Consider the following 22,846-nt stretch of genomic DNA (forward strand, 5'->3'; position numbering starts at 1 on the left):
CAGAACTGATGCAGGCTTCCATTTTGTATACGCCATGGGTCATTTAGGGAATTATAGACAGAGGTCCATACACCTATGCTCCCAATACCATACTGCCTTGAAAACAACTGTCCCCAAGTCTTGACTCAAATAAAATAGAACTGTGCTATCCTTTAAGGTTATTATAGGAACAAACATGTCAGGTAATTTCTCTTGCTGACACTGGTTCATATAAGACAGGAACATTTAAAAATATGTGGGATTTTAAAATATACATCTTTGTAGCAATGCCAGTCATTGTTAGGATTTAAATTTCACAAACTCCGTCAACAGCTTGATGAGGACATCACTCTCCTACTACAGGGATAAACCATCTGTTGCAACATTGCAAATCTGGAGTTGTTTTTCCCCCTTAAAAAAACAAAACAAAACAGGACATGTTGTAGAATAGTCTATGTAAAACTCACTGAAACCTTTCAGCAACACACCATTATTGACTAAAATTCTTGTTTATAATGTCCCTAACTAGACAAATAGTATTAATAGATATTATAAATTAAAAGAATCAGTTTGGGACCCGTATGTTTTTCACAATATAATGATGGAGAACCTAACTCCAAATATATTCTGATGACCAAGTGTATCAGTTTGCCAGGGCTGCCATAATCAAACACCACAGTCCAGGTGGCTTGAACAAGAGAAATATATTTTCTCACAGTTCTTGAGGCTGGAAGTCCAAGATCAAGGTGCCAGGAGGGTTGGTTTCTTTGGGGTCATTCTGGCCACCTTCTCACTGCGTCCTTACATGGCCTTTTCTCTGTTTGTGTGTAAACCTAGGGTCTTTTTCTCTCCTTATAAAGAAGGTAGTGATATTGAACTAGGGCCCACCCTTATGACTTCATTGAACCTCAGTTACTTCTTTAAACTCTCTGTCTCCAAAACAAGTTACTTGAGGGTTAGGGCTTCAACATATGATTTTGGAGGGAACATAATTCAGTCCATAATACCAAGCTTGATAGAATACTGAAGAAAGAAATAATTTGTGAATAATGACTTAAGTGTAGGTCTGTGTGTGACTATATTCACTGACATATTTCAGCAACTTTTCTCTGTTCTTTTGGAAAAATAAATCTATGCTAAACTTGCGGTCACTCAACTTTCTCTATAGCAGATTTCTGCCACTATTACTATCTGGCCACAGCTTATTTAGAAGCAAACAGAGGTAAATATCTCCAGTGTAGGATTTTTTTTTCCCTAAAAATTTCCATTCTTTTCTCAAAATATCCATTTATAGATTTCTAAGTGTAGTCTTATTTCTTGATCGTTGCATAAACATGAACTTGCTAAAAGCCTTGAAGTTTCATAGCTTTTCCTTCTAATGTCTTAGAATTAAAAAATAAAATACAACCTGGAACTCTGAGGCAAAGGCCAAAAATATGATTTGTGGTTAGTCTTGAACTATGACCTCAGAACTACTTATTATCTGCAAAAAAAAAAAAAAAAAAAAGTCATAATAAATTTCTTGGTTCCAGACCCACTCAGATTTTCTGGCTCACCAAATTATTTTTACCTATCTTGGATCCAATTCTTATTCTACTAAATTCTCCCTATTAAATCCTTTGTAATTATTTCTAAATTTCCCCTTATGCTTTGTCAGGATCTTGTCTATTTTATCAATATTTACTTAATTAATTCAGTCTACAAATGTTTGAGTGCCTACTTCATACCAGACACACACTGGTACACATGAGGTTCTTAGGATTTAGTAGAGAACAAAACAGATAAAGATGCCTGCTTTCTTGCAGCTGACCTTTGCATTGAGTGAGGAACCAGAAAATTAACAGAAGCTTCATAAGCCACTAAATGTCATAGTATGGTGTAAGTGCTAGGGAAAAGAAAAAGAAGAGCGGAGGGAGAGTCTGGAGCGTGCATGGGAGAGGTGGGTTGCAGTTTTGAACAGGGTGATTTCTATCCTCTTCAAGAAAGAACTATTTGAGACAGGCTAGAAGATGGGGATGGCGTTAGTCAAGCACATGTCTGTAGGAAACTTGTTCCAGGCAGAAGTGTTCCAGAAACTGCAAAGAAGGCCCTAGTGACTGGACCGAAAGGAATAAGAAGCAGAAAATCAGGGTCAAACGTATAAGAGGAAGAACACGGAGATTGGCTTGGAGTGACCTGCAGCACAAAATCATGCAGGGCTTTGAGCAGAGTGACATAACCTGACTTAAGATTTTAAATGACTTCTCTGCTGTTGTGTGAATAGATTGTGGGGGGGGGGGGGGAGGTAGGAAACATAGGGATATTCCAATAATAAAGGCAAGAGATAATGGTTCAGACCAGGGGGGTGATAGTGGAAGAGGAATAGTCAGATAAATATTGGAGGAAGAGTCGAAAGAATTTCCCGAGGAACTGTTTGTGGGAGTGAAAGAGAGAGCAATCAAGAATAACTTTAAAGCCACTGATCTCTAGCCCTTGGTTGTCATTGTATCGTTTCTCCATGTTCTTGACCATTTAGACTATCAGTCTATTTTCTCACTGTCTTTCAGAAGATCGAGGGTCTGTGCTCTACTCAACATTCCAAGTGACAGAAATCTCCCCACCAATCCCTCCTCCTGGTACCTCCATTCCCTCCTTGCTTTGCTTCACCTCCAATTAATCCACCCATTCCTGCAGCTGCCAGCTGAACTGGCAGGTCTGCATTACACTCCTGTGTTTGACATTTAAACAATAGAGATTCTGACATGTCTAGGTTCCTCCTTCATTAGCCTTCACCATAAGGCTGCTAATGTTCATGCCATTCATGGTAAGATATGTGAAGTCCATGCCAAGACACTTTGACAAAAATAGCATTAAAGTGTCTGGGATTTTTAAAACTCTAGCATGTGTTTCTTACAAACAAACATAAAAGGTCAAATGTGGCTGGGCTGCCACATCACTTGTTGGAAAATGTCATCATGTAGGATTAGAACTTTTGGAACGTGACAAAGTTCCTGGTTCCTGAGTCTGTGGAGCAGAATGACAATTTTCAAAATCCATGCCTAATCTTACAACAGTGACTTTTCAACTTTCAGTGAATTTGACACTTACTGGGAGTAGGTGTGAGAGTGAGGAGAGGGATTGTTTTTAGGAAGAAGACTCCTAGGTACCATGTCCAGAAATTCTGATTCATTACATCTGGATTAAAACCTAGGAATTACCTAGGAATATAAATTTTTAACAAGCACTTCAGTTGATTCTGATGGAAGCAATGCTCTGACTACCCTTTGAGGGACACGGCTATGCCAGATTGGAGCTGAACCACAGGATGCCATAGCATTGTTAAGTGCTTACCTCACAGACAAAGTCATGAGCATATAGAACTGCATGCACTCTGGTGACAAAGCGCTTGCAATTGTCTTTGGCTATAGAATATTAAGAAGTACTTCTTCAGTGCTATTTTATTTTTTCTATTGGTGATTTATCTCATCCTAGACATTTTTTTTAAGCCTAAACACATTTTTACTTACAGCGCGCATAAGCTGAATTTGAATATTTTCCCAAGCTTACACTGTATTTTAAATAAAACTGCTTAGAAGAATGATACTAGAGATTCTAAAACAGCTAACACTGTAGATCTCAAACCTCACTAGGAAATTCTACTGGAGGTCTGATATTGGTGCTTCTTGACTTGCTTTTGTGGGGCGATAAAATTTCGTGTCAAAGAAAAAGGATAAAAATGTGGGAGAAAGGAAAAGGAGACTGACTGGGAAAGATCCCTAAGAAAGATTGGCTTGTATAGTTTGGATATTCACCCTTTATTGAATATGTGGTTTGCAAATATTTTCTCCCACTTCATAGGCTGCCTTTTCATTTTGTTGATGGTTTCCTTTGCTGAGCAGCTTTTTAGTTTGATGTAGCCCCATTTGCTTATTTTTGCTTTTATTGTCTTTGCTTTTAGTGTCAAACCAAAATAATCATTGCCAAGACCAATGTCAAAGAGCTTACACCCTGTTTTCTTCTGTGAGTTTAAACATTTGAGGTCTTACCTTCGAGTTTTTAATCCATTTTAAGTTGAATTTTTATTAATTATTAATGAGCTCCCATAACATTTTATCTCACAGATTTTAACTTTTTAATCTCAGATTTATGTCTTTGATATTTATCTTTGTTGACTTCTAGCCTACTGTAATCATTCAAAATCTTATCTATTTTATATATTCATTTTTTATTTTAATGGTATTTTAAGTACCATATTTATTACCTCATTACTCTTAATCTATTTTTTTTTGCAAAAAATTACTTCTAATTGCTCCTATTATTATTTTTAAGTTCCCTGTTCTCATATATTTCAGATCGCCAACCCCGCCCCTCCCACCCCCCGCCCCCCCCGCCCTGCCGCACCCAAAGCACAGTAAAAAAACGAGAGAACCTATAACAGTGTACATGGAGTGGAATCTTTTCCTTTCACTATTCTGACCTTCTGTTTAACCCCAAAGCATCTCTGAGAGCTTTCAAGTATCACTTTAAAAAAAATGGAATGAACACGTCTTTTAATTTTACGAATAATTCAAAGTTTACATGAAGAACTACATATTTTATAATCCATTAAGTCTGACACAAAGAATCACTGAATGTGGAGAAGAAATATTGTCAGCATTACAACCCAAACAAGGAGGCATGATGGTAGGCAAGGGTAGGGGGCAGGCTTTAAGTCTCTGGCTTCACCTTGATGAGGGACCAGGTGGCATACAACCTGAAAAGAACCCTTGAGAGGATATTTAGAAGTGAATTCAAAACTACGGATCTGGTCTCACGTGCATTTTGCTTGGTTCCTACGTTGTTATATCAACATGATTTCTGTTTCTGTTCTTGATGGATTCATCCAAGGACCCTCACGGCTTCAGCTTTCCCCTCAGGTCAGGGGAAAGTTTCCCAATGGGCTACATTTCAGTTGTGAGGCCATGAAGACTGCTATTAGGCCAGCTGGCAGCAAACAGAGCTAAAAAACTACAAATATGAGAACAGAAGCTGGTCTTTCCTCAAGACTGTAGGTTTTGATTCCACTGGGTAATGCTCTCTGGAACTGAGGAAATAGCAGGGCTCCACAGACCCTCCAAAAGGAAATTTGGATATTATTTTGGGAGAAGGTAGAGAACTGAAGCCTGATGGCATTTACTTAATTTCTAAGGTCTAAGCTATAATTGTGGAAGTATTTTTTTTTTCCCTCACAGCACTGCTGTAGAATTGCATACTTCTTATTAAAGGAAAATTTAGTCTAAAACAAGGGACCTATTTTACATTTTAGATAAGATTTATTGAGATTTTTCTATACACCTGATATGGTTCTAAGTGCAGTATATGATTCTCTCATTTAAAATTTTTAAAGTTTTATTATCCTTATTTTCTAGGGAAAAAAACAAGTTCACAGAGAAGTTAAATAACCTGTCCGAGAGCACATGGCTCAGGCATTACATCTCCACAGTCTACTTTTAACTGTTTGGTAATGAATTATCTGTTTTCATTTCTTTTCTCTGAAGATGTCAGTTTGTCCTGCTCAGAGTGGAAGGGTATTTCTGCTAGACATAGAACTCTGACAATTATTTTCAGCAAAGACATTGTTTTATTGTTTTATGGCCGTCGTTGTCTCTGATGAGATTTCACACTTGTTATTTTTATTCGCATGAACATATTGTGGGATTTTTTCCCCCTCCGGCTGCTTTAAAAATTTTCTCTTTATCTTTAGTGTTCAGCCATTTGAGTATAATGTATTTTTGCTGTTTTTGTTCTTGTATTTACTCTGCTTAGGGTTTCCTGACTTTTTTAGATCTGAAAGTTGATAGTTTCTTATTCAATAAATTTGAGAAATTGTTGGCTATTATTTCTTCAAATATGTTTTCTGTCAGATCATTCTCTTTCTTCTGTGTAATGTCATTAATACGCAGACAGCTAGATATTATTTCACCACTTAGTCTCTCTACACTTTCCCTCCCTCAATCTTATTTCTTTCCGTTCTTCAGATCTGATCATTTCTATTGATCTGTCTTAAAAATCAATAACCCTTTTTTCTACTCAAATCCAGTAATTACTATTGCTGTGTTTTCAAGATCACTTAGCCTTTCTTTTGCAATCGCAAATGACTGAGACCACTAAGTGAATTTTTTATTGTTGATTTTTTACATTCTTGAATTTCCATATTCTTTTAATGTGTTTTTCTCTTCATACTCTTATCTCTTCACTCCCCAATACAATCTTTTTCTTTAAATTTTTGAACTTATGTGTAATAGTTTCTTATAGTCTTTTTGTACTAGTTCTAATATCTATGTCTTCTCAAGATATATTTCTACTGAATGATTTTTAATTGATAATAGGTCTATTTAATCTACTACATGGGAGTATACTTTTAATTGTATACTGAACTTTGTGAATGATATGTTGCAGAGAGTTCGGATTATATCATCTTTATAAGTTTTTTTTCTGTCAGACAGTTCCATTGTTTGCAGGTCCTTTTGATCTTTTCAAATCTGGTTTCATTTGGATTAGGGCTTGTCTGGTTCAGATTTGAACTTGGCTGTGATAGTGTGGTTCTTACTCCTAAACTCTGAGGCCCACAGTGCTTAGCAAATCTTCTTTACTCTTTAACATCTGGAACTTTCACATCTCCCAGCACTGCACTACCTATACTATCACCTTTCAGCACAGCCTTGCAGTGCAGGGTCTCTGCTAGACCTCACAGAGTCTTACTCTGCACACATGCAGCCCATCTCTGGACTAAGGGCTCATGGTGTGTCTCCACACAGACTCCTGGACTCCGTCCCTCCCCCGAAGTGCAGAGTCCTTTATTCCGTGCTCTGAAATTTCCAATAACTTCAGCTGCCTAAAACTTAGATTTCTAAGCCCTTAGGTCAGAGAGAACTGACGCTATGTTTGTTTTCACTTTTCCAGCCTTGTGTGAGGAAAGACCCTTGAGTAGAAGACCGAGGTGATTGATCGCCTCACAATTATAACCACTGTCTTCTGCTGCTTGCTGTTTAATGCCTCAAAACAGTCGCTTTGCATATTTTATCTAATTTTATACTTAATCTTATTGAGAGGGTTCCAATTACTCAATTACTGCTAGAAGCAGAAGCAGAACAATATGTTTGCTTTTCTGATTATTTAAAATATTTACTTACCGGGTTGTGTGATATATTTCTAAATATGCATATCTTAGAACTTTCATCTCTCTGGCTATCAGAGGAAGAAAATTTGCCAGAGTAACAATTAGTTCATAATCATATGCATTGACCCTTGGAGGTCATAACTAAGTCCATTACTAAGTCCAATGTTCAATAAATATTTACTGAGCATTTATTATGTGTTATCTATTCCGTTAGTAACTTTTTTAACTCAAAGTAACTTTAAGGGATTTATTTTAACCTATCTATTCAACAGATTATGGAGCTTGTACTATTCAGATATATGTACTCGATGTTGCTTTAAAACTTTTATTTATTCTGCCATGATAAGCATTTGTTAAAGGGAGATAAGCACACCTGAGTGTTATGATTGGAGATGTCAAATAGATCAATATATGAGTTTGTTCCTCAGAGAAGAATTTCAGGCTACATAAATTTGGGAAGCCAAACGAATACCCTGGTGATTCAAATAATAACATCATTATCCGGTCATTCTCTCTCATATCACTCTATTTTAATTCTCTACATAGTACTTATTGCTATCTGATAATTCGTTGTTTGTTTTATTTTATTTCTTTGCTTATAGCCTGTCTCTTTCCATTAAAATATAAATTCTATAACAGCAGAAATCTTCTGGCACTGTTCACTTTTCTATTTTCAGCACTTAGCGCAGTGCCTAGAGATAGAAGGCACTCAGTAAATATTGGTTGAATAAATGCATGAATGAATGACTTTCTTCTATAGAAAATATAAACATTGGCACTATCATACATGTATAGTTTTGTCATTGAATAGGAATAACCATAATAGACCACTGGCTCTCTTATGTACTTACCATTTAAAAGAAAAGCACATATTCCAGAACCAATATCACTTAGAATGAAGGTAACTTCTTCCCAGCATCAAACTACAATTACCCTAACTCCATGGCATAAATGGTTAAAAGCTCAGATTGAAGAGCTAGACTTTCTGATTCACAATCCTGGTTATAATATTTATTATATACTTTTGTAAAATTATTTAACTTCTCTGATCTTCAATTTTATATAATAATACTACTTAGTTCATAAGCTTGTAGGGAGGGTCTAATAAGTAAATAAATATAAGACAGAACAGTGTCTCACATATAGTGTCCATCATCTTCCTAATGCTTCTTATTGTTGTAATTATTACTTCAAGTTAACTCATTTAGTTCCATAGATTTATACTTTGAAGTCATTTTGTTTTGAAGAAGATACCAGAAAGTTAAATCGCTTCTTCTAAGAGATGACATTTTTGTTACAGTTGGATCTCCCTTGCATCTATTTCAAATTTTTCTATAGGTTATGACCTATGAAATAGATGTATGGACTTTTGCTTTTCCTTTATCTGTGCCTAAACGTTTTCTTTGTCCTGTATTGAGTTAGGCCGGGACTCATTCCCCCTGTTTGAAGTGGGATAATTCAAGTTTACATCTTTGTCAAGACTTTCAATTTTCTTTCAGGGATGCTAATCTTATCTTCACCTAGATAAGAGCTGGAAAATGTGTTTCTGCATTTAGCAGCACCTAAATACAGACCAAAATAGCAGCACTCCAGATCCTTGTGTCAGGGGATATGAGGGAACTCTCTGTCTCTCAATATCTATCAAAGCTCTGAGGAGGGCTGCCTGAGGGCATAGCTGTACATCCATTCATTCAGAGATTTTGAACTCTATCCCTGCATTATCTTGCTTAGCAGAGACCCATAAACCTGTACTATATAACTTTAACCCCCACTGATTTGCTTTTCCTGAGTTACATTTTCACATTTATGCTAGTGACCTACATTGAGGAAAACTGCTTAAAGCAAAATTGTCCTTGTACAATTCATTGTGATATTTATTGTAAAGATGTAAATGAGGCTGTAATTCAATATAGTTATAGTGTCCTCTTTATGAAGGTCTACTGGTGAATTTTTTTCCCTAACTCTAAAACTAGAAATTGTTGTGGTTCTCCTTTATAACTGGTTTCCTTGTTTAATGGGCACTGTGAATTTCATAATTAATGTAGTGTTCCTCTTTGCATGGGCTATTACAAGCTTAGAAACAAAACCTGTGGTCCTACTTCAAGAAATTCACAAGATCCTATGGCGCATATTTTGTAGATTATCTTTATTACATTCATCATTAGTTTGATATTCTCTTTCTACTAGTATTTTTCCTTTGCCTCATATTCTTTGCCCATCTATACTTAAAATCACTTTATCTCCTTTTATGGTATATATTTACATAAAACAAAGTGAGACATAGGTAAGTATTGAAAATCACAACAGTCAATGCAGAAGAATTCTTTTCTAACTGCATGTAGAATAAAAACTGCTTGATGAATTCAAGTCACTCTCAAGCCATCAATATGAGTTATCTCCCCATAAAATGTATCTACTATGGGGAAATCTACATATTTTTATAGAAGACAATCATAACCCTCTCTAAAGCATACCGCGCACGGCACACGTGCATATTGACTGTTCACATGGAAACGGTGACTACAATTCATAGGCAGTAGCTGCAGGCTTGATCTTGACATTGAAAAGTCCAGGACTGAGAATAGGTCACACTAGGTGACTTGATACACTACAGTCATGGTCCTATCCAGTTAAACTAAGTGAAATTGCCACTTATCAAGAACTCTTGGCTTACAAAAATAGCAATTTCATATGATTCAACATAATACTGCTTCAAATAACTATGGAGAAGACTCCACATTGACCTTGAGAACCATCTCAGGGAATAAACTTAATTGAGTTGAATTCTAAAAAGGGCTAAAATTATGCTTGGTTTCCTTAAATTTTCTGTTACATGAGGCAGATGTCTATGGCACTTTTATTGCAGCAGAGATATCGTCAGATGATTTTACCTAATGCGCTTACTTTCAGTGATGTTAATAAAGCTGCGGACAGCTACTGTGCTCAGTTACTTGCTCCGAAGCAAATTCGCAGGGCATGGGCATATGGCCGAATAGAGTTTAGACTTTGGAGTCAAAAAATTGGCTTTGAGTCTGTCCTCTGTCACTTGTCTCAGTATGTCTGGGAAAATTATTCTCTAATTATCCATTTAGTCATGTATTAATGAGAAAAACTACCTATCACAATATGTTAGTTTCTTTGCTTATCCTCTTGCTATGGAATTTTGGAAGACAGTGAAAAACGGATTGACAGCTTTCTTAGTAAAAAAAAAAAAATGACTTTTTATTTTCAAAGTACTTCTGGAAATTCCTAATGGAGTTGAAACTTAATTGATTCATGGCTTTCTAAGCAGACCTAGCTGAGAATCTTTACAACAATAAGACTCTATTCTAAAAGATTCTTTTTTTCTGCATCTATTCATCTATTCATTAATGTTAATACTATTAATATGTAATAATATAATATTATTATAATTAATATTATTTTGACAAAAAGAGTTAAGGTCTCCCAGGTACGATGCTACCTAACCAATGAGTGTTTTAGATGCCCAGTGTAATGTAAGGGGCAGATGAACCAGTGTGACATTTTCAGGCTGAGCAATGGTTAAAGTGTTATTTGCAGAGCAACCAAACAATCCCAGGGCTATAGCAAGCATTTCCTTTAGAATACTTTGGCAATAGAGTGCTGCTTAAATTTCCCAAGGATTCAGCGTCACGAAGTAAGGGAGACTGTAATTGTTCTGTCTCTCATAACTACAGAAATAAAATTAGTTATATTTCTTTTTATTCTGGACTAATACAAAGAAAGTCTACTTTTTCCAAGAAAGAAGTAATTTCATATATAATGTAAGTACATGTCAGGATTTCAGGACATATTATAAATAGACTTCGATAAAGCCTACTCAAGGCCAAGCTCAAATTGTGGGTGTTGTGGAGCTGACTACTAACTTTGTTGGATGACAAGTGGCAATTTAGAATGGACCCATCTCTTAAAACAATTCCCCTCCCCAAATTGAATATTTGTGTCAACAACCAGCTAGCATTTTATAATTTCAGTGGGTGCATTTCCTACATGCAAAAAGTTTAGAGTAAAACTATTATTTAAAAAATTCTTCCCACTTTTAAATCAATTTAACCAGAAAAGTAAGTACATAAACAAAAGCAATTGCTATTTGTTTGGCATTTAATAAGTGTAAGGCTTAATGCTAGAATGTTCCACATATTATCTTATTAAGCCTTTGCAGAGGAAAGAGAAGCAAGGGAGGAAAAGAATGAAGTTAGTGAAACATATAGGTTAATCCAAAATGAGACACTATAAATTAGATGTCTAGGAAGTCAATATCCTCTAACTAAAAGACTTTTTTGGGTCTTTCTTAAAGATAGTCCTAAATGACACAATTAACAAATGTACCGAAACCTATGGTAAGAATGATGGATGATACTAAAGCTCAGGAGGGGAAGAAAATGCCATGCTCTCCTTAGAAGCTGAAATTTGCAGGGAGTTGGCATGCATATTCATGAAGCAACTGTAAAAGAACAGAAGTGTACATAATCAAATAGTAAATTGTGTAATATAGTATAAAGTTACAGGATTTGGATGAAGAAAGATTATTGAAGTCTTACAGTGTGAAAGAGATTATTTGAAATAGGAGATATTTGGATAGTTGGGACAATGTTTGAAGCATTTCAAGGCAGAAAAGAGAGGAGTAGCAAAAGAAAAAGAACAGAGATGTCACCGGTCTCTGATGCAACACATAGGTGAGCCTTAGCTTAGAGAAAGTTCTTGTCTATAGACAGATACAGCACATATCCTGACACTGTGGATTTGTTGAATATTAAAAACGTGAAATTCTAAAAAGGTACATCAGAAGCATATAATTGTAAGAATATGATGGCTATTTTGAATTCTCAAATTGTATTCTACATACAATTTTTTTTTCATAAATTAATTAGTCGGGGTTCTGATAATATGGATCCTTGTATTTTGTGGGTATTTTTGTGTGCAATAAATGGTGGAACCTTTCCAAGATGGATCTGTTGTCATGGCTTCTTTTTCCCATTGCTATTTTCCCTGGCTTATTTCCCTTTTTATTGCTCATTGCTTTTAGAAGGAATAAATATTAATGAATTCCACAGTGTAGTTTGTACTCCTCTGTTAACATGGTGAGAGTAGCTACTCCCTATTGAGCAATCATCAGCAAAGCAGAGAACAGGCAGCCACGAACCATTTCTTTTACACTCTTAGATTGCAAGAGCATGCCTCTGAAAACACGCTATTCACTCACCAGTGCACATCCCTGAGTGCTCATTTCAAAATGCCTTCTGGTGCTATCATTTATCCATAACAGACTCGATGCAATCAGTGCTTAAGGGTTACAAAAAGCACACATACTACAGTCACTTGACAGTGTCAGGTTTTGTGACATTTTATCCACCATATTTCTTTCATTAATGGAAAGTCCTTTTCTAGCATCTATGGCTTCTTTGCATCTTGGGTTACAGGTAAGAACTAAGATGAAACAGTATCTACGAGCATTAGGTGTTCTTTCTCTCCAATTTCCTAGCTTAACTACTAGCAAGGTATAGTGGCTTTCTAAAGATTTGCAGCTCAGAGACCTGAAAGCAGGGCTCAGTGAGTATGAATAAGACCTATATTAGAACTGAAAGTTCTATTCACTTCTAAAGACATATGGTAACTTTCCCCAGTTGCTCCATTCTTCATATTCTTATCTCCGAACTATGGGAAACAAACACTTTTCGGGAAATGAATGTCCACGATTCTGTTTTTTACCTTAAAGTAGTGATTCTCTTTGGCTCTAACAGAGGCCAAAAACCTATGCTAGAATTTGGGACAGATTGATTGAGAAATCTAGAGAGCTTATGGTTTGGGACTCTTCATAGGCACAGGCCCCTCTGAGACCCTGGCAGAGACCTTAGTGATTTTATACTTGATTTTTTTTTTTTTTTTTAAATAACGATGGTCCCCTAAATTGCATAGCTTTGGGTCTCAGAAAACCTGGCATTCCACGCCCCTTATCCTTGTCTCTCCCAAAGTTTTGGATAAGGTCTCTTACGAGGACTCTTACGAGCTTTATTATATAAAATTAACTCCTGATTATAGCCACAAAGGTGCTTATAAAAAACACAGAGGTTCCTGCACCCTTTCCAGACCTATGGAATCACAATCTCAGCAGATACCATCGAGGTGATTCCTAAAGTGCATTTTGAGGCTGTGTGCTTTCCAGAAAAATAATGTGCCCAGAGAATAAGGGTGAAGTTTCTTTATCAAGGATGGACCATGAGTTGTAGGGTGCTGTCAGAACGCAATTGACATCCCCACACTGACATGTTTGTAGAAGTCTTTCCACGTTAGCCTTGGGAAGGGTCAGTTCTGACCCCTTAGTAAACAAAGCTATAAATACAAGGCTTCTATTAGATTATAAGATCCCTGAGAAAAGGGAGCTGTTTTTTTAAACATTATATCATCGGTGATACAGTCTGATTGCACTAATCTATTGAATAATCTAGCCATTCAATGAGTATTTATTGAATTAATGAAAAAATATCAAGTGAGATATCCAAACTTGCAGCGCTTCATCAAACAGATTGTGAATGATGTTCAGAAGCCTAACACTTGGGAGAACAGACACAGAATGGGCTTAACATTAAGTCATTGATTGCAAGTGTTTGTTCCCCATATTAAGCATTTAATCTTTGCAGCAACCAAGCAATTACCAAAGCGCCTTAATAAATGCAATCAATATTGTCATCATATCAACATCATCATTATTACCATTTTCTTTTAGAGTGGGCATTTGGGACTTAAGTGTAGGTGTCTGTATTTCATTAGACTTCACATTTTAGGAGAAAATCGTTCTTAGGCTATTAATATCTTTTGGTGTCATAAGATTATTATTCAATATATTTTATCCTTATTAGCTTAATATCACTTAATATCATTATACCATCTATGACTTTGTCCAAGATACCAACATCCATAATGAATTTTATTATTTTCTCTAGGTAATAAGTTATTTGTCATTATTACCTTTTTTTAGGTAATAATGCCAATGTCATTCATCTTCCCCATTAGCAAATTGATAAGAACTAGAATAATGGAAAAGGAGATAGGTTTGAAATACTCATAAACTTCAGATGTTTCTCTCATTCAATTTTAAAAACTTACACTCAATTTCACACTTCATTGAACAATATGAGTGTTATGTTTGTGGAGACTATCCTTCATTCTTAAATTAGTGAAGACACTTCTGGGCATTTTTGATTATTTGAAAGTTTTTCTATCAAGTGCCATTTAATTGATCCAATCATTTAATCTTTGGAATAGTTTTGACATTGTACACATATATAACAAGTTGATCTCATGTTATTTTCTTGAGAAAATTTTCATCAGTACTTTGTATACAAAGATTGCATTATTGCCTGGGAAATACGATGTGTGGTCTGTTAATGTGTTTATGTATTTGCCAGCTGTGGTGAAAGTTTTTTTTTTTTAATTTTTTAGGCAAGGCAACCTCACAGATTGCAAGGACCTTGCAACCTCACAGATTGCAAGGACCTTGTAGTTGACCTCACAGATTGCAAGGACCTTGTCAGTTTACAATCCCTTTTTTATTTCTTATGCCTACAGCACCTGGTCTTCCTACTTGGTCTCCCATCCAAGTACTAACCAGGCTCGACCTTGCTTAGCTTCCGAGATCAGGTGGGATCTGGCTTGTTCAGGGTGGCACGGCCTTAGGCGCAGTGGTGAAAGTTTGGATTGAATAATCCACAATCTGTGATGACTGCAAACACTTATAATACAGCTGGTTGGTTTTATAGATATGGTAATGAAAAAAATTGATTTTCTGTAATAATCTTTGACTCTGACATTTTAAAACCATATTTCTAGATTCTAGTCTTTGTTAACTATTAATTAGATTACCTGTAAATTAAAAAAAATTAGTTTAGTTTTTTTCCTGTATTTGAAACCTCTTATTGAATTGACTGAATTTTATTTAGTCCCTTTTTTTCTTTCGTTGGCTTGGAAAACATCTATAATTTAATTATTAATAATGGATTTATTATATTATCTTATATGATTATATAATTGTACATTAATAATTAACTTAATAATTATTCTTAAAGTTTTAACATGCACGACTTAATGATATAAAAGTCTTCAGTATCTCTACTCTTGCCCAAACAATATACTCTATCATTTCCTCATATCATATATTAATGCTGTTCATTAACTGTACAGTATTCTAGTGGTGAAAATTATTAGTATTGCTTCATACAAATCTATAGTTATACCGATTACCTAGGTGTCTACCAAATTCTTTGCACATCTTGATTTTTCTCTTTCTGGGTTTAATTTCTTTCTTCCTAAACATTATTATTTAGCAGTTCTTTCAGTGAGGTTTTAGTAGATGTAAACTCTTCCACTTTGTCTTACTTTTGCCCATTGTTTATAATGATAGCTGAATAAATAATTTTAAGTTGACAGTTCTTTTCCTCTCAGTACTTTTAATACACCACTTTTGCTATTTTGCTTTTTTGTAGCTATTGGTAATTTCACTCTTAATTCGAGATTTTTAGCTCACACCATTGTATTTAAATTGACCATATTATTATCCTGCTTGGAAATTATTTTTTTTGATTCTGTACATGTTTGTCTTTTATCAGTTTTAGAAAATTCATCTTTTCTCTTGATTTTCTCACTTTGAACCTTTTTATTTAATTCTACATGATTGTTATCTTTGCTTTTATTTTCAACTTCTCCTTTCAGTGTTGCATTTTGAATAATTAATTTCCTTACATTTGTCTTCATTTTACTAATAACTATTTACCTCAATCTGTCTAATCTACCTATTACCGTATTAGTTTATTTCCAGTAAAGGTATTTTTTAGCTGTAGAACTTCTTTTTTTTTAAACTGTTCCTTTTCATTGTAATATTATATTTAATGTTTTACATTTTTCTTTTATATCTTTATTAAATCTTAGCATATATATTTTATGGTCTCTATCTGCTATTTCTAACATTCCCATCCTCGAGTCTAATCTTTCGCTTTGTTGGGCATTTTAAATCCTGTTTACAGTGTATTATTTTTCCTTGTGTAGTTTGCAATATTGAATGGTGCAGTTTATCTGGGGAAATCCTGTGGCTTAGGTTAAGAGATTCTCTTCTTTGGAATTTTTGTTGTTGCTTATGTCAGGCACTCTGGTAGTACTATTGGCCTGACACCATTTCTTATATTGATTTCTCACTGGTCTTTGGATTCATGAAAATACCATAAATTTGAAACAAACTAGTGTAAATACAGGCCCATAGTTGGAATTCTTAGGAGAGGTTCGTTTTTGCCCACACCTAAGGCTGAGGCTGACCTGCTTTTCTGATTGTCTCCCTCTACAGGTAAATTAAATTTCCCAAAGGGTTATAGCATCAACAAGCAGAGAAATTCAATTTACCTATAGATGATGAAGTAATACAGTATTCCTGCTTGCACTCTCTCTGGATAAAAGTTTCATGTCATGAACTTTAGGCTTCACTCCCTTTAAGTCCCCATAAAGTATAACCCTCCTCCTGTACCATCACCACCCAAGGATGACCACAGAGAGGATTAGTTTAATCTTCCTGGTTTGTTTTGAGGAATCATTTAGTTTCAAGACACAAGCTCTGCTTTTAAAAGCATTTGAAACCGTATTGTAGTCTGCACGTCTAGGTGTTTTATAAAGGTTGATTTTTCAGATATTCTAATGTGCCATGTTGTTGGACATAGAACAGAAGAGTCATTGAATAGGTATTTTTTAGGCAAATAAAATAATGTGCATAAGAATACTAGGCCAAGCAGAAGTAAAAACCAGGTTTCCTTATCATTTGTCTGGGGTTCTTCTGAAAATAGCCTTAAGATGAAAATTCAAAAGGTTTTAAGCTCTCTATATAATTAGAAAAGATAAAATAGATATATTTTTAAAAGTCTCTTAAATAAGTGGCCAAACTGAAAGAAAGGACATGAATTTTGACTCTGGTCATTGGCTCTAACAACTAGATCATGTTTCCTTTATTCAAAGTTGGAGGTGTGAATGGTCACTCAGGGGTGAAGAACAGGATGTGTGTGAGTATAAACCCTTGCTGAAATAAAAAAAAAAATGTATTTTTAAAAAGTGTATTTATGTTAAGAAATAATTTTGAAGCAAATTTTTTAAAAACTAGTATTTTACAAACAGCAACTATTTATTAAAAGTTGATTAAGTCAAACATAGTATAAGCACTGTTTTCACGCTTACATGACTTTCGAGCTGCCTTGTTACATTTTCTTTGCCTTTTTGTTTGACTACTTCTTGACATCTCATTAGTAAGCTCTTACTCCACTAAACAGTCTAAGTTACCTCTAGGGGAGACCACTGACCAGATTAATCTTATTCCCAGATGTAAATTTTCATTAGGTTCCATCCCAGTGTCTGAAACCTCTTGGCATCTCACTTTCCATTTTGTAATCTACTGAATTCAGAGAAATTTTATAGGGTAACAGTTCTTCTCTCCCACAAAATACCTAGAGAACTGATTTCTGAGGAAGATCTGATTCCTGCAGGGATTTCCTACATTTTAATTATTTTTAAATTATATTACAGGTTTTTTTTATATCCCCTTGCATCAATGTAAGCTATGTTTCCAAAATGTAGCCACTGTGTGATTTAGTTCCTCTTTAATTTACTATATAAAGATTAGTAGAGCATAAAGTGGTATGCTTAGAAATAAGATAAATTATGAAGTGTTCTTACCTTCATTAATTTATCTCAACAAAAGTGTTCATAAACAAACTTTATGCATCCGTTTATATAACTAGGGGATCTTAGTGACATTTTTATGTCAGTACATTTAAAATCTTTTTATTTTTCTGTAATTTACATCTCTTTAATGATGTTATAGAAAGTCAAGAAACATGAAATAATTTTTATTTCATGGAACAACTTTGCTATGTTTCTAGCAAAATAGAAAGTGGATATAAACAACTATTTCCTAGATGGTTTAACGACTGTATCAGGAAACGTATAGAGAATCTCTGATACATATTTCTGATTCAGATGTTATGTAAATATTCTCACCTACCTGTTATTTCAAAAGTGATGGCTAGTAAAGGTGCAGCACTAGCCTTCGATGAACTCTGATATTTACTTTCTGAAATAACAGGGAAATGCACCATAAGCATAGCCTTTTTTCCCTCCCACAAATAGCTTTAATTAAAGTGGGCTAGTTTGTATAATAAACTATAAGCAAAATACTACAATTATAAAGAATTTGCATTCCATTTAGGAATGGTGATTATTTTAGTTTCTTTATCTCTTTGCAGAACATGGGAAAATGTGAAAGTTTTATTCATCCTTCTGTCTGCCCATTCACAGTTCAATCATCCTTCCCCTCATGCATCCTCCAAATCTTGCTGCCTGTTTATCTTATTTTATGTCATCATACAGGCTCATTATGATGGCTGTCTTCCTTAGCAATCTCAAATCCCACAAACCTGATCCAGATTTCACTGCGAATTATTTGATATATTTTCTACAAAAGAATGTTCCTAAATTTCCTATAACATAAATCACGGTAAGTTTCATGGTGCTTTATAACAAATATTTTTGGTTTCTCTCATTTAAAAACATGTTCAATCTGTATCAAATGGGAAAATTTCTTGAGTTACTATAGGTAAAATTGACTTTCACTTCACTTTGAGCTTATAAAAAAAAAATCAATTTATGTTCATGCATCCAATGACCAGCAACATTTTCATCAGTCCTCTTGGACTAATACTGATAACCTCCCCGTGGGCAAGGCTTCTCCCTGTCACTTTCTGATAAGGGTAGATTTCATGCCAGCATAAACTGGACATTCTTCACAGCCTACTGGAATTCTGATCATCTGGTTGAACAGAACTTGTCAAGGTTGTTTTTACTATTAGCGCTTCTCAGTTGTCAGGATTGGAAGGGTTACCTATGGCCAGCAGCAATACATGAATAAAATGTGGATATTCTCCAGTATCAAGTAGATATATTTTCCTATTGTTTATAGATGTTATCATCAACTTAATAAGCACTCTGATGATATAATTCAAGTGACACAGCTAAGTAAGGCACCAAGTTGTGATTATTGTATGTTATACTTCAAGTACTTTCATAATTCATATTTCAATTTTCTGAAAATTAAATATATCAGCTACAAGGAGGAGAATTTTTATGGCCTAGTATGGTGTGAGTCGTTAACACCAATGAATAAAATGATTTACTATGCCCTGTCTTTGTGCTAAGGTAGTCAATACTTGTATAATATGATGACAAATATAATAAAGGAATTTTATGTGAATTTCATATCATTTGTTTTCAATATTTTTTATCAAGGAATTTTACTTTTGAGTGAAAGAATTTTATTTTGAGTTCAGGCATTTTTAATAGCTTAGTTACAGGTGAAAATAACTTTTATAGAACACATAGTGTGAATCTGCAAAAATAAGAGTAAAAAATAAGTACTGCAAATTAAGTAAAATGTGAGTTGCCTCTAGGGTAGGTTGTTCATGGTGACAGTCAGGATTTCTTGGAATCAGTACCTTCTTATTACAAGTGATTGAGGGGGTTATTTTGACAGGCTTCCCTCTCTTTATAAAGTAAGCTTTCATTCTTTCACATTTATTGAAAAAAGACTGAACGATCTTCACAGGCTGGTCGAATTGTTCTCTATTCACACATATTTATAGTCTATATGTCACCCGTGGTATGCTGGCTTATTGAATAAGTTTCATATTGGGAAATGTTAAGTGCTTCTCAGGGAAACTCACATAGTCTAAGTTCTGAGAAAAAAAAAAAAGCTGTAACCTTTAGGGAGAATCAACTATTTTTGCAAAGCCTATAAGAGGCTTATTAATATTCTTGGTATTTAACATGAAAAAACACAGAACTCTAACTTATTCATGTTATATACTTACATGATAAATATTAATTTAAGGAGAACTGATTATTTCCATATCTATTGATCTTTCCTTTGGCATTTGCTTAGTCCAATAGATATATCTTAACAATGATATTCTTTTCGTTTTCCTTTTTTTTGTGTGTGACTTTTATTTTTGGTGCTCTGCAGTGTTTGATAGCAGTAAGGGTACTCTGTAACAAAATGATTTTAAAAAATACCCAGTTGCAGCTTAGAATTCTAAAGGCTCTTTTGAAAGTAATAACCTACAGGATATAATTGACATTCAGAAACTAAAATTTGATCTACCTTTAGCAATGAAATTATACTACTCTGAAAGGACTGCTACAATAAATCCACCTAAGAATGTTAAAAATATAGCCATTAAAGTGGCCAAGAAAATATTAATGTACTAACATTACATGTTTTATGCTACTTCCTTATAACTTCAAGATGCATTAGTGGTAAAATGTATCCCTAGGCTAGATTCCTAAATGCGGCTGACATTCTATGCAAAGTTAGCGGATACAAAATAATTAAATTTTGCAAGTTGCAAATGCAAAACTGCAGTGTTTATTTTCCATGAATTGCTGGTCACCAGTGCCACTCCTTTGGGGGAAGCAGGGGAGTCATTTCTTTTTTGGTTTTTTGAAATACCCATTTCTCTTGGTTCTTTCACTTCTTTTCCGATCATTCTTGATCAGATTTATTCCCTGATTTTTTTTTTTTTTTGTCTTGTTTGCTGTTATCAACTAGGGTCTTTATCCTTATTCTTTTCCCTTCCAACTGATATATTTGCTGAGAAATACTAACCTATCATACAAACAACTTGCTAAATACAATGCACTCATCTTTTTTGGCAAGATTTCTCTTTTATGTTTGCTATTCTTTAATGGCATGCTTTAATACACACTGTTCCCTCTGCCTGGATTAACTCCCTTTTGCATTCTTGGCCCACTTGACTGTATGCATCGTCATCATTCAGCTCAAGTGCCACTTTCTTCCACCATGCAGGTTCCTGTTTTATAATCTCCCTACAGTTATTCTAAAACTCATTTATAATGCATATGATATTGTATTATAACTATTGGTTTGTTTGTGTGCTGACCCTGAGCACTTCCCTGATACAAAATTTGTATTGACATTTTTATCCTCAACACCTTACACAATTTTTGGAATTCTGTTGGAAACTAAAAGGCATATGTTTCATAGATTAATGATAGAAGTCCTGCTAAGGGAAATGTAAGAGGGTCTGCTTACAGCATTGCTTAAAAATATTCATCTTTGTGTGGACTTAAAGCTATTAACTGAATATTAACTTAATTTAATAATAATTAGAACTTTAGCATAATATTAATACATTATAATACATATATTTAAATAACCCTGGCAATCTTGGAGTCACTTATCTTTTTGCACATTTATCACAACTGGTCTAATATTGAGTTTAAATGAAATAATTCTAAGATGTGTTTAATTAAATGTTTTTTTGTTTTGTTTTTTTTTGAAAGTCATATCTTTGGGTTAAAGATTTTTTTTAATTGTAATTTTATTCTGTATTTATTTCATTTAAATTCAAATTGAGAATTTCACTCGATACTATGCTTAATGTATTTCTCAACCACATTATAAACAGCAAAAGAAGGTATTTTTTACATGCAGGTTTACTTCTTAAAAGAAGAGAAAACTTGGGCTTTCTTAATATATACTTGTATTCTTTGCACATACTTACAAGATGAATTTTTATTCTATTTTTATAATTAATCTACTTCTGCTAAATTTTGATTCAGAGCCTGAAGTCAGAAAATTTAATGAGAGACTTGTCAGTAAATTAGAACTGACCAAAGATGAAATCGGATTAAATTTTTATAACCAAAATTTGGATTACTATTCACCATAGTGGATATCAGTCATAATGTGAACGGGAGTATGGCTATTCATGCCCAAATGGCTGCATATATATCCCTGCAGGGTCACCCCATGTTCTGTCTCCATAAGTGACCCTTAAGAAGAAAACAAAATGTACCTTCTTTGTCCTTGTGGGTGTTTAAGTGCGAGAGGAGGTGTTCATTAGTCTGCACGCAGTACGCCTCTCGGGTCTGGATCCCTCCTCCGCAGAGGGCTGTCTGGTTGCCTCGCCTCTTGTCCTGCTGGCTGAGCAAAGGGTCCACACGGCACTCGGTCCACTCCGCGGTTCTCCAGCCAAACCTAAATAAAGAAAACACCAGCAGTGGAAGTCACGTTTATTGTATAAAACTCTCCTCTGCTCTTCTCATGTTTTTTTCATAAGAAAGTCTAAAAACCGCTTTCCTCATGAATCGTAGACGACTCCATCTATGGTGCAGATTCGGTTGGTTTCTCCTCCTTTATCCTCAGTACTCCATTTAAAGAGGGGTTAAATTTAGGATGGTCCTGTTTTAACTGCAATTACTGGAAGTTGCTTATAAATATTTTATGAAAAGAGAGCATAATGCTGAAAACATGAAATTTTATGTTCAGTTAAGCCGAACTCAGCCATGCCCTTTCCGGATACTTATAAACAAAAGAGGATTGAATTTGAAAATAGAAAACATTTAATTGACGATCAACCCAAACATTTGTTTGCCTTTAATAAAATGCACGAAAATTGCTTCTGCACGCTGGACCAAAATTATAATTGTGCATTAGGATTAAAAAATATAATAATTCAGAATTTTCTCTTAACATATTGTCAAGAATAAGAGTATTTTTCTGTAGCAGTGAGCATCCCTGATGAGCCCTGCTAAATAATGAAAAGAGCTGACGTTTCTAACCAATGTAACACAGAAAAGATGATCTGGATTCTAAATTAAAGTTCC

The 22,846-nt window shown here is 34.7% G+C and overlaps 1 protein-coding gene and 1 pseudogene across 4 annotated transcripts in view; both read right to left on the reverse strand.

Annotated features, from left to right (window-relative positions):
- THSD7A (thrombospondin type 1 domain containing 7A) overlaps window positions 1-22,846 on the reverse strand; it is a 603,286-nt gene that overhangs the window by 145,381 nt on the left and 435,059 nt on the right. For all 4 annotated transcript variants that reach the window (XM_016160722.2, XM_016160721.2, XM_016160720.2 and 1 more), the window contains one exon: window positions 22,036-22,217. In XM_016160722.2, coding sequence (XP_016016208.2) covers window positions 22,036-22,217 — 182 coding nt within the window. The remainder of the gene's footprint in view (window positions 1-22,035; window positions 22,218-22,846) is intronic.
- On the reverse strand, window positions 14,696-14,814 carry LOC118611067 (annotated as a pseudogene).

The sequence above is a fragment of the Rousettus aegyptiacus genome, unplaced genomic scaffold, assembly GCF_014176215.1.
Source record: "Rousettus aegyptiacus isolate mRouAeg1 unplaced genomic scaffold, mRouAeg1.p scaffold_m13_p_13, whole genome shotgun sequence".
In the NCBI taxonomy this organism is placed as follows: Eukaryota; Metazoa; Chordata; class Mammalia; order Chiroptera; family Pteropodidae; genus Rousettus; species Rousettus aegyptiacus.